At 47.1% G+C, this 14,651-nt stretch overlaps 1 protein-coding gene across 1 annotated transcript in view; it reads right to left on the minus strand.

Moving 5' to 3' along the window:
- The window catches only part of LOC144506217 (ubiquitin-associated and SH3 domain-containing protein A-like), a 218,525-nt gene that overhangs the window by 45,366 nt on the left and 158,508 nt on the right, over window positions 1–14,651 (minus strand). Inside the window, exon 11 of the mRNA XM_078232078.1 lies at window positions 13,332–13,476. Within this exon, the coding sequence (XP_078088204.1) occupies window positions 13,332–13,476 (145 nt within the window). The remainder of the gene's footprint in view (window positions 1–13,331; window positions 13,477–14,651) is intronic.

A 14,651-nucleotide genomic window follows, 5' to 3' on the forward strand; every position in this document is an offset into this window, starting at 1 on the left:
GTGTTCCTTGAATGTTTGCCATTGCCTATCCACTGTCATCCCTTTAAGTAACTCTCCCCAATCTATCCAGGTCAACTCACACCTCATATCCTCATAGTTTCCTTTATTAAGATTCAGCACCCTCTGAATAGTCCATGAATCAACTACTTCGCTCTCCATCTTGACAAAAAATTCTAACATGTTATGGTCGCTCATCCCCAAGGGGTCTCGTACAGCTAGATTGGCAATGACTCCCTTCTCATTACTCAGTACCCAGGCTCAGACGGCCTGCTCTTTAGTTGGTTCCTCCACATATTGGTCAAGAAAACCATCGGGTATTGGCTCCAGGAATTCCTCTTCTAAGGCAGTGTGGCTGTCATGATGCCCTAACTAAACTAAAGAAAAAACCTTATGCCCTTCCTTGGTCCGTTCCCCTCTATTTCCTCCTTATTCATGTACCTATCCAGATACCTCTTAAATGTTGCTAACATGCCTGCTTCCACCACCTCCTCTGGCAGGGCATTCCCAGCATCCACCATTCTCTGTGTGAAAAACTTCCCCTGCACATCTCCTTTAAACTTTCTTCCTCTCACCTTGAACCTGTGTCCCCTTGTAATTGTAATTAGGAACATTCTTTCAGAATCTATCCTGTCTAACCCTATGAGAATTTTATAAGTTTCTATGAGATCCCGTCTCACTCTTTTAAACCCCAGTGAATATAATCCTAATCAATTTAGTCTCTCCTCACATGACAGACCTGCCATCCCAGGAATCATCCTGGTAAACCTTCGCTGCACTCCCTCTATAGCAAGAATGTCCTTCCTCAGATAAGGACACTAAAACTGCACACAATACTCCAGGTGTGGCCTCACTAACACCCAGTACAATGCAGCAAAACATCCCAATCCCTATACTCAAATCCTCTCACTATGAAGACCAACATACCATTTGCCTTCTTTACTGCCTGCTGTACCTGCGCGCTTACTTTCAGCGACTGATGCACGAGGACTCCAAGGTCTCGTTGAGTATCCACCTCTTTCAATTTACACCCATTCAAGTAATAATCTGCCTTCCTATTATTGCTACCAAAGTGGATAACCTCACATTTATCCACATTATACTGCATCTGCCATGCAGATGTCCACACACTCAGCCTGTCCAAATCACACTGAAGCATCTCTACATCCTCCTCACAGCTCACCCTCCCACCCAACCTTGTATCATCTGCAAATTTGGAGATAATACATTCAGTTCATTCATGAAGCAGCTGAAGATGGCTGGGATTAAGACACTTCCCTGAGGAACTCCTGCAGTGATGTCCTGGAGATGATTTGAGTGACCTCCCACAACAACTATATTCATTTGTGTTCGGTATGATTTGATTTGATCTGATTTATTATTGTCACATGTATTAGTACACTATACAGACAAAGCATATCGTGTAGAGAAAGATCAACTTAATGCAAGGTAGGTCCATTCAAAAGTCTAACAGCAGCAGGGAAGAAGCTGTTCTTGAGTCAGTTGGTACGTGACTTCAGACTTTTGTATCTTTTTCCAGAAGGAAGAAGGTGGAAGAGAGAATGTTCGGGGTGCGTGGGGTCCTTAATTATGCTGGCTGCTTTGCCGAGGCAGCGGGAAGTGTAGACAGAGTCAATGGATGGGAGGCTGGTTTGCATGATGGATTGGGCTACATTCATGACCTTTTGTAGTTCCTTGCGGTCTTGGGCAGAGCAGGAGCCCATACCAAACTGTGATACAACCAGAAAGAATGCTTTCTGTGGTGCCTCTGTAAAAGTTGGTGAGAGCCGTAACTGACATGCCAAATTTCCTTAGTCTTCTGAGAAAGTAGATGTATTGGTGGGCTTTCCTGACTATAGAGTTGGCATGGGGGGACCAGGACAGGTTTTTGGTGATCTGGACACCTAAAAATTTGAAGCTTTCGACCATTCGTACTTCATCCCTGTTGATGTAGACAGGGGCAAGTTCTCCACTACTGCTTGCTGAAGTCGATGACAATCTCCTTTGTTTTGTTGACATTGAGGGAGAGATTATTGTCGTCGCACCAGTTCACCAGATTCTCTATCTCATTCCTGTATTCTGTCTCGTCATTGTTTGAGATCCGACCCACTACGGTGGTGTCGACAGCAAACTTGAAATCGAGTTGGAGGGGAATTTGGCCGCACAGTCATAGGTGTATAAGGAGTATAGTAGGGGCCTGAGAACACAGTCTTGTGGGGAACCGGTGTTGAGGATGATCATGGAGAAGGTGTTGTTGCCTATCCTTATTGATTGTGGTCTGTGAGTTAGGAAGTTCAGGATCCAGTCGCAGAGGGCGGAGCTGAGGCCCAGGCCACGGAGTTTGGAGATGAGTCTCATAGGAACAATGGTGTTGAAGGCTGAGCTGTAGATAATAAATAGGAATCTGTCACAGGTGTCTTTGTTATCTAGGTGTTCCAGGGTTGAGTGCAGGGCCAGTGAGAAGGCGTCTGCTGTGGACCTGTTGTGGTAGTAGGCAAACTGTAGTGGACCCAGGTAGTCTGGGAGGCTGGAATTCATTTGTGTCATGACTGACCTTTTGAAGTACTTCATAATGATGACTGTCAGAGTCACCGGACAATAGTCACACTGCTTGGCTTTTCTTTGGTACTGGGATGATGGTCATCTTCTTAAAGCAGATAGGGACCTCAGATTGTTGTAAAGAGAGTTGAAGATGTCTGCGAATACCCCCGCCAGCTGGTCCGCACAGGATCTGAGTGCTCATCCGGGTACCCCATCTGGGCCAGTCGCTTTCCGTGGGTTGACCTTTGAGAACTTCCTAACATCTGCGATGGTGACCCCAGATACAAGTTCATCCAGGGCTTCCAGGGTGGAGGGCATGCTCTCACTGACCTCTTGCTCAAAACAGGCGTAGAATGCATTGAGCTCATCAGGGAGGGGTGTGTTGGAGCCGGTGATGACCTCAACCAATGGAGAGTTTCTCCCCTGATTCCCATTAACTCCAGTTTTGCTAGGGTTCCTTGATGCCACACTCGATCAAATTCAGCCTTGATGTCAAAGGCAGTCACTCTCACCTCACCTTGTGTGGCATGAACCTTATTTGCCGCTTATCAGCCCATCTGCAGTTGCAGTGGGGAAAACATGTGGCGAACTGTGACCACAATTCCATAACTTTTCGGATACTCATGGAACAGGACAAGTGTTGTCCTAGGGTTAAGGTGCTAAATTGGGGGAAGGATAGTTAAAGCTGGATTAGGCAGGCTTTGGAGGGTGTTGTTTGGGAGAGGCTTTTTGACGGTAAATCCACATTTGGCATGTGGGAGTCTTTTAAGGAGCTGTTGATCGGAGAGCAGGACAGGCATGTGCTTGCAAAAAGGAAGGACAGGAAAGGCAGGATTCAAGAACCGTGGATGACCAGGGAAATTGCAAGTCTAGTCAAAAAGAAAAAGGATGTATACATCGGGCGGCACGGTAGCACAGTGGTTAGCACTGCTGCTTCACAGCTCCAGGGTCCTGGGTTCGATTCCCGGCTCGGGTCACTGTCTGTGTGGAGTTTGCACATTCTCCCCGTGTCTGCGTGGGTTTCCTCCGGGTGCTCCGGTTTCCTCCCACAGTCCAAAGATGTGCAGGTTAGGTTGATTGGCCAGGTTAAAAATTGCCCCATAGAGTCCTGAGGTGCGTAGGTTAGAGGGATTAGCGGGTAAAATATGTGGGGGTAGGGCCTGGGTGGGATTGTGGTCGGTGCAGACTCGATGGGCCGAATGGCCTCCTTCTGCACTGTAGGGATTCTATGACATGAGGTCCAGACAACTAAAAACAGATGAAGCACTTGAAGAATACAGGAAAGTAGAAAACAGCTCAAACAGGGAGTTAGGAGGGCAAAAAGGGTCATGAAATGTCCTTGGCAGGCAGGATTAAGGAGAAGCCCAAGGCATTTTATACATATATTATTAACAAGAGGGTAGCGAGAGAAAGAGTTGGTTCACTCAAGGACAAAGGAGGGAAATTATTCGTGGAACTAAAGGAAGTGGGTGAGATCCTTGATGAATACTTTGAACATAGAAACGCTACAGCACAAACAGGCCCTTCGGCCCACAAGTTGCACTGAACATGTCCCTACCTACTAGGCTTACCTATAACCCTCTATCTTACTAACTTCCATGAACTTATCCAAAGGTCTCTTAAAAGACCCTATCGAATCCGCCTCCACCACCATTACTGGCAGCCAATTTCACACACCCACCACCCTCTGAGTGAAAAACTTACCCCTAACATCTCCTCTGTACCTACTCCCCAGCACCCTAAACCTGTGACCTCTTGTGGCAACCATTTCAGCCCTCGGTAAAAGCCTCTGAGAATCCACTCTATCAATACCTCTCAACATCTTACACATCTCTATCAGGTCACCTCTCATCCTTCGCCTCTCCAAGGAGAAATGACCTAGCTCTCTCAAGTTATCCTCATAAGGCATGCCACCTAATCCAGGCGACATCCTTGTAATCTCCTCTGCACCCTTTCTATGGCTTCCATATCCTTTCTGTAATGAGGCGACCAGAACTGGGCACAGTACTCTAGGTGGGGTCTGACCAGGGTCCTATACAGCTGCAGCATTATCTCCCGATTTCTAAACTCAATTCCTCTATTGATGAAGGCCAGTATTCCATACGCCTTCTTAACCACAGCCTCTACCTGCGACGCTGCTTTGAGCGTCCTATGAACCCGGACTCCAAGATCCTTCTGAGTCGGTACGGTAGCACAGTGGTTAGCACTGGTGCTTCACAGCTCCAGGGACCTGGGTTCGATTCCCGGCTTGGGTCACTGTCTGTGTGGAGTTTGCACATTCTCCTCGTGTCTGCGTGGGTTTCCTCCGGGTGCTCCGGTTTCCTCCCACAGTCCAAAGATGTGTGGGTTAGGTTGATTGGCCATGCTGAAAAATTGCCCTTAGTGTCCTGAGATGCGTAGGTTAGAAGGATTAGTGGGTAAATATGTAGGGATATGGGGGTAGGGCCTGGGTGGGATTGTGGTCGGTGCAGACTTGATAGGCTGAATGGCCTCTTTCTGTACTGTAGGGTTTCTATGATTCTATGATTCTTCTATGATCTTCCACACTGCCAAGCGTCTTACCCTTGATATTATATTCTTTCATCCTATTTGTTCAAAGTGGTGCAGGACAGAGGGAGAGATTCTCAGCAGGAGTACGGAGGGTGAGTAAAGTGCAGTGATTTATTTATTTAATCTGTTTTTTCGCGGGCTTTTTTCAAGGGTTTAAACTCTGAGGAAGTGGGAGTAGGCTGCAGGGGATTCTGGGAGATTGTGTTTTTTAGTATAAAAGTCACTCTATACAGCGAGCAGCGTCGGGAGCGGGCTGTGGAGTGAGTGGGAAGCTGAGTGAAAGCTGTCAGGGCTTTGGCAGAAAGGGCTTCGGGGGAAAGGGCGAGGCAGGGTAAGTTATTTTTATCCAAACCTATATAGGATAAGGGTAACTATGAATGATTGGCCAGTTCGGTGCTTCCGATGTGGGAGTTCCTGGAAACATCTAGCCTCCCGGAGGACCACATTTGCGCCAGGTGCGTGGAACTGCAGCTCCTGAGGGACCGCGTCACGGAACTGGAGCTGCAGATTGCTGACCTTGGTCTAGTCAGGGAGAATGAGAGAATAATTGACATGAGATATAGGCAACTAGTTACACCGGGGCATCGGGAGGAAGACACGTGGGTCACAGTTAGGAGGAGTAAAGGTCAGAAGGGTAACGTACCAGAGAGTACTCCAGTGGCTGTCTCTCATAATAGAAAGGGCTCGGCGACAGGTGTGAGAGGGGAGGGGAGTGAGCAATTAGTGGAGGGTTCACCTGTGGTTGTCCCACTCCAAAACAAGTATATTGTTTTGGATAGTGTGGAGGAGGATGACTCTCCAGGGGTAAGCCACAGTGACCAGGTCACTGGCACAGAGTCAGGCTCTGTGGCCCGGAAAGGAAAGAGAGGGGTTAGGAGAGCAATAGTGGTGGGGGATGCGTCGGTTAGAGGCACGGACAGGCGATTCTGTGGGTGCGAACGGGACTCCAGGATGGTAGTCTGCCGACCTGGTGCTGGGGTAATGGATGTCTCCGAGCGGATAGGAGGCATCTTAAAAGGGGAAGATAAAGAAACGGATGTCATTGTACACATTGGTGCAAATGACGTAGATAGGAAGAGCAGGGGGATCCTACGAGAGCAATTCAGGGAGTTGGGAAATAGACTAAAGAGTAGGGCCTCGAGGGTGGCCATCTCTGGGCTGCTCCCAATGCCTCGTGCCAGTGAGGCTAAGAATAGGGAGTTAGTACAATTGAATGCTTGGTTAAAGGACTGGTCCAGGAGGGAGGGCTTCATTTTCCTAGATCAAGGGAAGTTTTCAGGAGAGGATGGCACCTGTACAAGAAGGACGGGTCACAACTAAGTTGGAAGGGCACGAACATCCTGGCTGGGAGTTTTGCTAGTGCAGTTCGGGGGGGTTTAAACTAGTATGGCAGGGGGGTGGGGATCAAAATATTAGGTCTACAAGTGTAGAGGCTGGGGACGAGCTTGGGGCTGGGACAAGGCTGGCAAAGATGAAGAGCACTCTGGGGGAGGATGACCTCACTGGGCCTGGAGGTCTGGAGTGCTTATACTTCAATGCAAGGAGCATAGCAGGTAAGACAGACGAACTTAGGGCCTTAATGCTCACGAGGAATTTGGATGTGGTTACGGTGACAGAGACTTGGTTGAAAGAGGGACAGGACTGGCAGCTGAATATTCCGGGGTACAAGTGTTTTAGGCGAGACAGAGGAGGGGCCAAAAGAGGTGGGGGAGTAGCAGTATTAGTTGAAGAGCATATTACAGCGGTGCAGAGGGAGGACAATTCAGAGGGGTCGTGTAACGAGTCACTCTGGGTGGAGCTTAGAAACAGGAAGGGTGCAGTAACTATGCTGGGGGTATACTACAGGCCCCCCAACAGCCCAAGGGAAGTGGAAGAACGGATATGTCAGGAGATACTGGATAGGTGCGGGAAAAATAGGGTTGTTGTAGTGGGAGACTTCAATTTCCCTGGTATAGACTGGAAATCGCTGAGAGCTGGGACTCTGAATGGGGAGGAATTTGTAAAATGCGTACAGGAGGGTTCTTTCGAACAATATGTAGATAGCCCGACTAGAGAGGGGGCTATACTGGACCTACTACTGGGGAATGAGCCCGGTCAGGTCTTCAAAGTTTCGGTAGGGGAACATGCGGCAAATAGTGACCACAATTCTGTTAGCTTTAGGATAGTGATGGAAAAGGATGAGTGGTGTCCCAAGGGTAAGGTGTTGGATTGGGGGAAGGCTAACTTTAGTGGGATTCGGCAGAAATTGGCAGCTGTTGATTGGGAGAGGCTGTTTGAGGGTAAATCCACATCTGGCATGTGGGAGTCTTTTAAGGAACAGTTGTTAGGGCTACAGGACAGGCATGTGCCTGTAAAAAAGAAGGATAGGAAGGGTAGGATTCGAGAACCGTGGATAACCAGGGAAATTGAGGGACTGGTCAAAAAGAAAAGAGAGGCGTATGTTAGGTCCAGGCAGCTAAAAACGGAGGGAGCTCTGGAGGATTACAAAGAAAGCAGGAAAAAACTCAAACGGGGAAATAGAAGGGCAAAAAGGGGTCACGAAATGTCCTTGGCAGACAGGATTAAAGAGAATCCCAAGGCATTTTATTCATACGTTAGGAACAAAAGGGTTGTCAGGGAAAAAATCGGACCTCTCAGGGACAAAAGTGGGAATTATGCTTGGAGCCCAAAGAAGTAGGGGAGATCCTAAATGAATACTTTGCGTCAGTATTCACAAAGGAGAGGGATGTGTTGACTGGGAGTGTCTTGGAGGGGAGTGTTGAACCGTTGGAGAAAATCTCCATTACAAGGGAGGAAGTGTTAGGTTTGTTAGAGAATATAAAGACTGACAAATCCCCAGGGCCTGATGGAATCTATCCAAGGCTGCTCAGGGAGACGAAAGATGAAACCGCTGGGCCTCTGACGCAAATCTTTGTCTCGTCACTGGACACAGGTGAGGTCCCAGAGGATTGGAGGATAGCTAATGTGGTCCCGTTATTTAAGAAGGGTAGGAAGGATAACCCGGGTAATTATAGGCCGGTGAGCTTGACGTCCGTGGTGGGGAAGTTGTTGGAGAAGATTCTTACAGATAGGATGTATGCGCATTTAGAAAGGAATAAACTCATTAATGATAGTCAGCATGGTTTTGAGAGAGGGAGGTCATGCCTCACTAACCTGGTGGAGTTTTTTGAAGAAGTGACCAGAATGGTTGACGAGGGAAGGGCCGTGGATGTCGTCTATATGGACTTTAGTAAAGCGTTTGACAAAGTCCCTCATGGTAGGCTGGTGCAAAAGGTTGGATCTCATGGGATAAAGGGGGAGGTGGCTAGATGGGTGGAGAACTGGCTTGGTCACAGAAGACAGAGGGTGGTAGTGGAAGGGTCTTTTTCCAGCTGGAGGCCTGTGACTAGTGGTGTTCCGCAGGGCTCTGTATTGGGACCTCTGCTGTTTGTGATTTATATAAATGATCTAGAAGAAGGTGTAACTGGGGTGATCAGTAAGTTTGCGAACGACACAAAATTGGCAGGACTTGCAGATAGTGAGGAGCATTGTCAGAGGCTACAGAAGGATATAGATAGGCTGGAAATTTGGGCAAAGAAATGGCAGATGGAGTTCAATCCTGATAAATGCGAACTGATGCATTTTGGTAGAAATAATGTAGGGAGGAGCTATACGATAAATGGTAGAACCATAAAGGGTGTAGATACGCAGAGGGACCTGGGTGTGCAAGTCCACAGATCCTTGAAGGTGACGTCACAGGTGGAGAAGGTGGTGAAGAAGGCATATGGCATGCTTGCCTTTATAGGACGGGGCATAGAGTATAAAAGTTGGGGTCTGATGTTGCAGATGTCTCGAACGTTGGTTCAGCCGCATTTGGAATACTGCGTCCAGTTCTGGTCGCCACACTACCAGAAGGACATGGAGGCTTTGGAGAGAGTACAGAGGAGGTTTACCAGGATGTTGCCTGGTATGGAGGGGCTTAGTTATGAGGAGAGATTGGGTAAACTGGGGTTGTTCTCCTTGGAAAGACGGAGGATGAGGGGAGACTTAATAGAGGTGTATAAAATTATGAAAGGCATAGATAGGGTGAACGGTGGGAAGCTTTTCCCCAGGTCGGTGGTGACGTTCACGAGGGGTCATAGGTTCAAGGTGAAGGGGGGGAGGTTTAACACAGATATCAGTAGGACATATTTTACACAGAGGGTGGTGGGGGCCTGGAATGCGCTGCCAGGCAAGGTGGTGGAGGCGGACACACTGGGATTGTTTAAGACTTATCTAGATAGCCATATGAACGGAGTGGGAATGGAGGGATACAAAAGAATGGTCTAGTTTGGACCAGGGAGAGGCACGGGCTTGGAGGGCCGAAGGGCCTGTTCCTGTGCTGTATTGTTCTTTGTTCTTTTGTTCTTTGTTCTATTCGACCTGCCAAAATGAACCATCACACACTTATCTGGGTTGAAGTCCATCTGCCACTTCTCCGCCCAGTCTTGCATCTTATCTATGTCTCGTTGCAACTGCTGACATCCCTCTACACTATCCACAACACCACCAACCTTTGTGTCATCAGCAAACTTGCCAAGCCATCCTTCCACTTACTCATCCAGGTCATTTATAAAAATCACAAAGACCAAGGGTCCCAGAACAGATCCCTGGGTCTCCACTGGTGACTGACCTCCATGCTGAAAAAGACCCATCTACAACCACTCTTTGCCTTCTGTGGGCAAGCCAGTTCTGAATCCACAAAGCAACGTCCCCTTGTATCCCATGCCCCTTCACTTTCTCCATAAGCCTTGCATGGGGCACCTTATCAAACGCCTTGCTGAAATCCATATAAACTACATCTACCACTCTTCCCTTGTCTATGTGTCTAGTTACATCTTCAAAAAATTCAATTCGGCTCGTAAGACATGATCTGCCTTTGACAAAGCCGTGCTGTCTATTTCTGATCATACTATTCCTCTCCAGATGTTCATAAATCCTGCCTCTCAGGATCTTCTCCATCAATTTACCAACCACTGAGGTTAGACTCACTGGTCTATAATTTCCCGGGCTATCTCTTCTCCCTTTCTTGAATAACGGAACCACATCCACAATCCTCCAATCCTCTGGAACCTCTCCCGTCTCCATTGATGACGCAAAGATCATCGCCAGAGGCTCAGCAATCTCTTCCCTCGCCTCCCACAGTAACCTGGGGTACATCCCATCCGGTCCCGGCGATTTATCTAACTTGATGCTTTTCAAAAGCTCCAACACATCCTCTTTCCTAATGTCCACATGCTCAATCTTCTCAGTCCACTGCAAGTCCACTGCACTGCAACTACCAAGATCCCTTTCCACTGTGAATACTGAAGTAAAGTATTCATTGAGTACCTCTGCTATTTCTACCGGTTCTATACAGACTTCCCCACCATCACATTTGATAGGTCCTACTCCTTCACATCTTATCTTCTTGCTCTTAACATACTTGTAGAATGCCTTGGGGTTTTCCTTTACCCTATCTGCCAAAGCCTTCTCATGACCCCATCTTGCTCTTCTAATTTCCCTCTTAAGTTCCTTCCTACTAGTCGTATACTCTTCTAGATTTCTAACTTTACCTAGATCCCTGAACCTTTTGTCGGCTTTGCATTGGTATTCACAAAGGAGAGGGACACGTTGATTGATGGTGTCTCAGAGGGATATGTAAACCCTTTAGAACAAGTCATCATTACGAGGGAGGAAGTGTTAGGTGCATTAAAAAGCATTAAGGTAGACAAATAACCAGGGCCAGATGGCATCTATCCCAGATTACTGAGGGAGACAAGCGAGGAAATTGCTGGGCCTCTGACAGAAATCTTTGTTTCCTCCTTGGCCACTGGTGAGGTCCCAGAGGATTGGAGGATAGCCAATGTTGTCCCGTTATTTAAGGAGAGCAAGGATAACCTGGATAATTATAGGCCAGTGAGCTTGACGTCAGTGATAGTGAAATTGTTGGGGAAAATTCTTAGGATTAGAATCCATACACATTTGGAATTGAAAGGTCTTGTTAGCGACAGACAGCATGGTTTTGTATGTGGGAGGTCATGTCTCACTAATTTCATTGAGTTTTTTGAGAAGGTGTCAAAAATGATTGACAAAGGAAGGGCTGTGGTTGTTGTCGACATGGACTTTAGTAAAGCATTTGACAAGGTCCCTCATGGCAGGCTGGTGCAAAAGTTTAAATATTTTGGGATCAGGGGTGAACTAGCTAGATGGATTCAGAACTGGCTTGGCCATAGAAGACAGAGAGTAGTGGTGGAAGGGTGTTTTTCTGAATGGAGGTCTGTAACTACTGATGTTCTGCAGGGATCAGTGCTGGGACCTCTGCTGTTTGTAATATATATAAATGACTTGGAAGTATACGTAGCTGGTCTGATTAGCAAGTTTGCAGATGATACTAAGATTGCTAGATTTGCGGATAGTGACGAAGATTGTCAGAGAATATAGCAGGATATAGATAGGCTGGAAAATTGGGCGGAGAATGGCAGACTAAGGAAATTTGGCATGTCAGCTACGACTCTCACCAACTTTTACAGATGCACCATAGCAAACATTCTTTCTGGTTGTATCACAGCTTGGTATGGCTCCTGCTCTGCCCAAGACCGCAAGGAACCGCACGAAAAGGTCGTGAATGTAGCCCAATCCATCACACAAGCCAGCCTCCTATCCATTGACTCGGTCTACACTTCCCACTGCCTCGGCAAAGCAGCCAGCATAATTAAGGACCCCACGCACCCCGGACATTCTCTCTTCCACCTTCTTCCTTCAGGAAAAAGATACAAAAGTTTGAGGTCACGTACCAACCGACTCAAGAACAGCTTCTTTCCTGATGCTGTCAGACTTTTGAATGGACCTACCTTGCATTAAGTTGATCTTTCTCTACACTCTAGCTATGACTGTAACACTACATTCTTCACTCTCTCGTTTCCTTCTCTATGAATGGTATGTTTTGTCTGTATAGCGCGCAAGAAACAATACTTTTCACTGTATGTTAATACATGTGACAATAATAAATCAGATCAAATCAAATCAAAGATGGAATTTAATCTGGACAAATGCGAGGTGATGCATTTTGGTTGATCCAATTCAGGTGGGAGCTATAAAATAAATGGCAGAACGATCAGGAGCAAAGACACACAGAGAGATCTGGGAGTACAGGCCCACAGATCCTTAAAAGTGGCAGCACAGGTGGAAAAGGTGGTGAAGAAAGCATATGACATGCTTCATCGGACGGGGCATCGAGTATAAAAGTTGGCAAATTATGTTACAGTTATATAGAACGTTGGTTAGGCCATATTTGGAATACTGTGTTCAATTCTGGTCACCACACTACCAGAAGGATATAGAGGATTGGAGGAGGCACAGAAAAGGTTTACCAGGATGTTGCCTGGTATGGAGGGTATTAGCTATGAGGAGAGATTGAATAAACTGGGATTGTTCTCCCTGGAAAGACGGAGGCTGAGGGGCGACCTGATAGAAGTTCATAAAATGGTGAGAGGTATAGATAGGGTGAACAGTTGGAAGCTTTTTCCCAGGGCGGAAATGACAATCACAAGGGGGCACAAGTTCAAGATAAGGGGGAAAGGTTCAGTGGAGATGTGCGGGAGACGTTTTTTATACAGAGGGTGATGGGGGCCTGGAATGCACTGCCAAGTGAGGTGGCTGAGGCAAATATGTTAAACACATTTAAGACTTATCTGAATAGACACATGAACAGACGGGGAATAGAGGGATACACGCGTCTGGTCTAGATAGGATAATATCTTAATTTTATCTGTATCCATACTAGTGTTTGCTATCAGAATTTTCCCATTTTCAATTCTCTTTGGTTGGTTAACTCCAATTTTCTTATCCAAAAGAAAACCTTCATCCAGATAGGAATCAACTAAGCTCCCTCCGAGTTTCTTAATCACTGTGATCAGCGCAGACTTGGAGGGCCTAAGGGCCTATTCCTGTGCTGTACTGTTCTTTGTTCTTTGTTTAAATCCTCTCTACTCCATGAGCATCAGTCTGTTTTCAGTCCCACCCCCATCTCTCCATATTTGCTCCCCATGACCCACAACTCCGTCCCTACGCATTTCCCAACCTCTCACTAATCCTCCATCCCTCACCCTCTCCCACAACCTCCCTCACCTATTCCCAGCTCTCCCCTCTCCTTCCCTATATCCCGCGGCCTGTTTTCTCCAGTTCAAAAAAAATCAGGCTGGAAAACCGATGGAAAGTTACAGAAGGCCAAAGATGGAATATACCTGTAGTTGATATCCACGGAGTACTCTGCAGCTTTGAGTTCAGCCGCAGACATGAAGTTTGGAATTGCCCGTTCACCTTCCCATTTCGTCCATTCAAAAAGACCTGGTTCCACTCGGATAGTCACTTTTTGACCAAGCTGGAGGGCTGAATCAAGAGAAAAAGGCACCATTAAATCATTCTGCCATTGTTTTTTTTTTGTGTAAGATTTCTATGGAAATGAGGGGCACAGATAGAGTAAACAGGAAGAAAATTTTCTCCTTGGTGGAGGGACCAATAATCAGGGGACACAGATTTAAATGGGCAGGAGGTTGAGAGGGGATGTGAGCAAAAACGTTTTCACCCAGAGGGTGGTGGGAGTCTGGAACTCACTGCCTGAAAGGAGTTGGGTTCAAATTCTACGGAATGGGATGATGGTACTAACTTTATAAATGCTGTGACATCCATGATTTAGGCGTTTAAAACTATAACACATAGTTTTGAATCATAGAATTGTACAGTGAAGAAGAGGCCTTTCGATCTATCGAGTCTGCACCAACATACGAGAAACACCTGACCTCCCACCTAATCCCATCTGCCAGCACTTGGCCCATAGCCTTGAATGTGATGATGTGCTAAGTGCTCATCCAGGTTCTTTTTAAAGGATGTGAGGCAACCCGCCTCCACCACCCTCCCAGACAGCGCATTCCAGACCGTCACCACCCTCTGAGTAACGTTTTTCTTCACATTCCCCCCTAAACCTCCCAGCCCTCACCTTGTCTCCTCATGACTGATCTTTCAACTAAGGGGAACAGCTGCTCCTTATTCACTCTGTCCACGTCCCTCATAATCTTGTACACCTCGATCAGGTCACCCCTCAATCTTTTCTGCTCCAGTGAAAACAACCCAAGTCTATCCAACCTCTCTTCATAACTTAAATGTTCCATCCCAGGCAGCATCCTGGTGAATCTCCTCTGCACACCTTCCAGTGCAATCACATCCTTCCGATAATGTGGCGACCAGGACTACACACAGTACTCCAGCTCTCCTCAGCTCCATCACTTCACCCAATCCTGAAATTCACTGTGAGAGCTTCATCCATTAAAACTGTGCCTTTGTCTTTTTTTGGCACCAGCAGGCCGCAGCCAGGTAGCTAGCTGGGAAGCACTCTGAGCCCTTGGAGTATGTTTGAGGATGAGGGGGCTCAGGAAAACTATCACAGCACTGCGTCACACTCTCCACTAGCACAGAGACACACACCTCAGTGGGGCATAGTTCAAGGTTAGACTCAGAGTCACTTTCTGGAGAACACCTCACAGACACATTCCTGCAGCAGTCAGAGT

This window comes from Mustelus asterias, chromosome 17, assembly GCF_964213995.1.
Source record: "Mustelus asterias chromosome 17, sMusAst1.hap1.1, whole genome shotgun sequence".
Taxonomy (NCBI): Eukaryota; Metazoa; Chordata; class Chondrichthyes; order Carcharhiniformes; family Triakidae; genus Mustelus; species Mustelus asterias.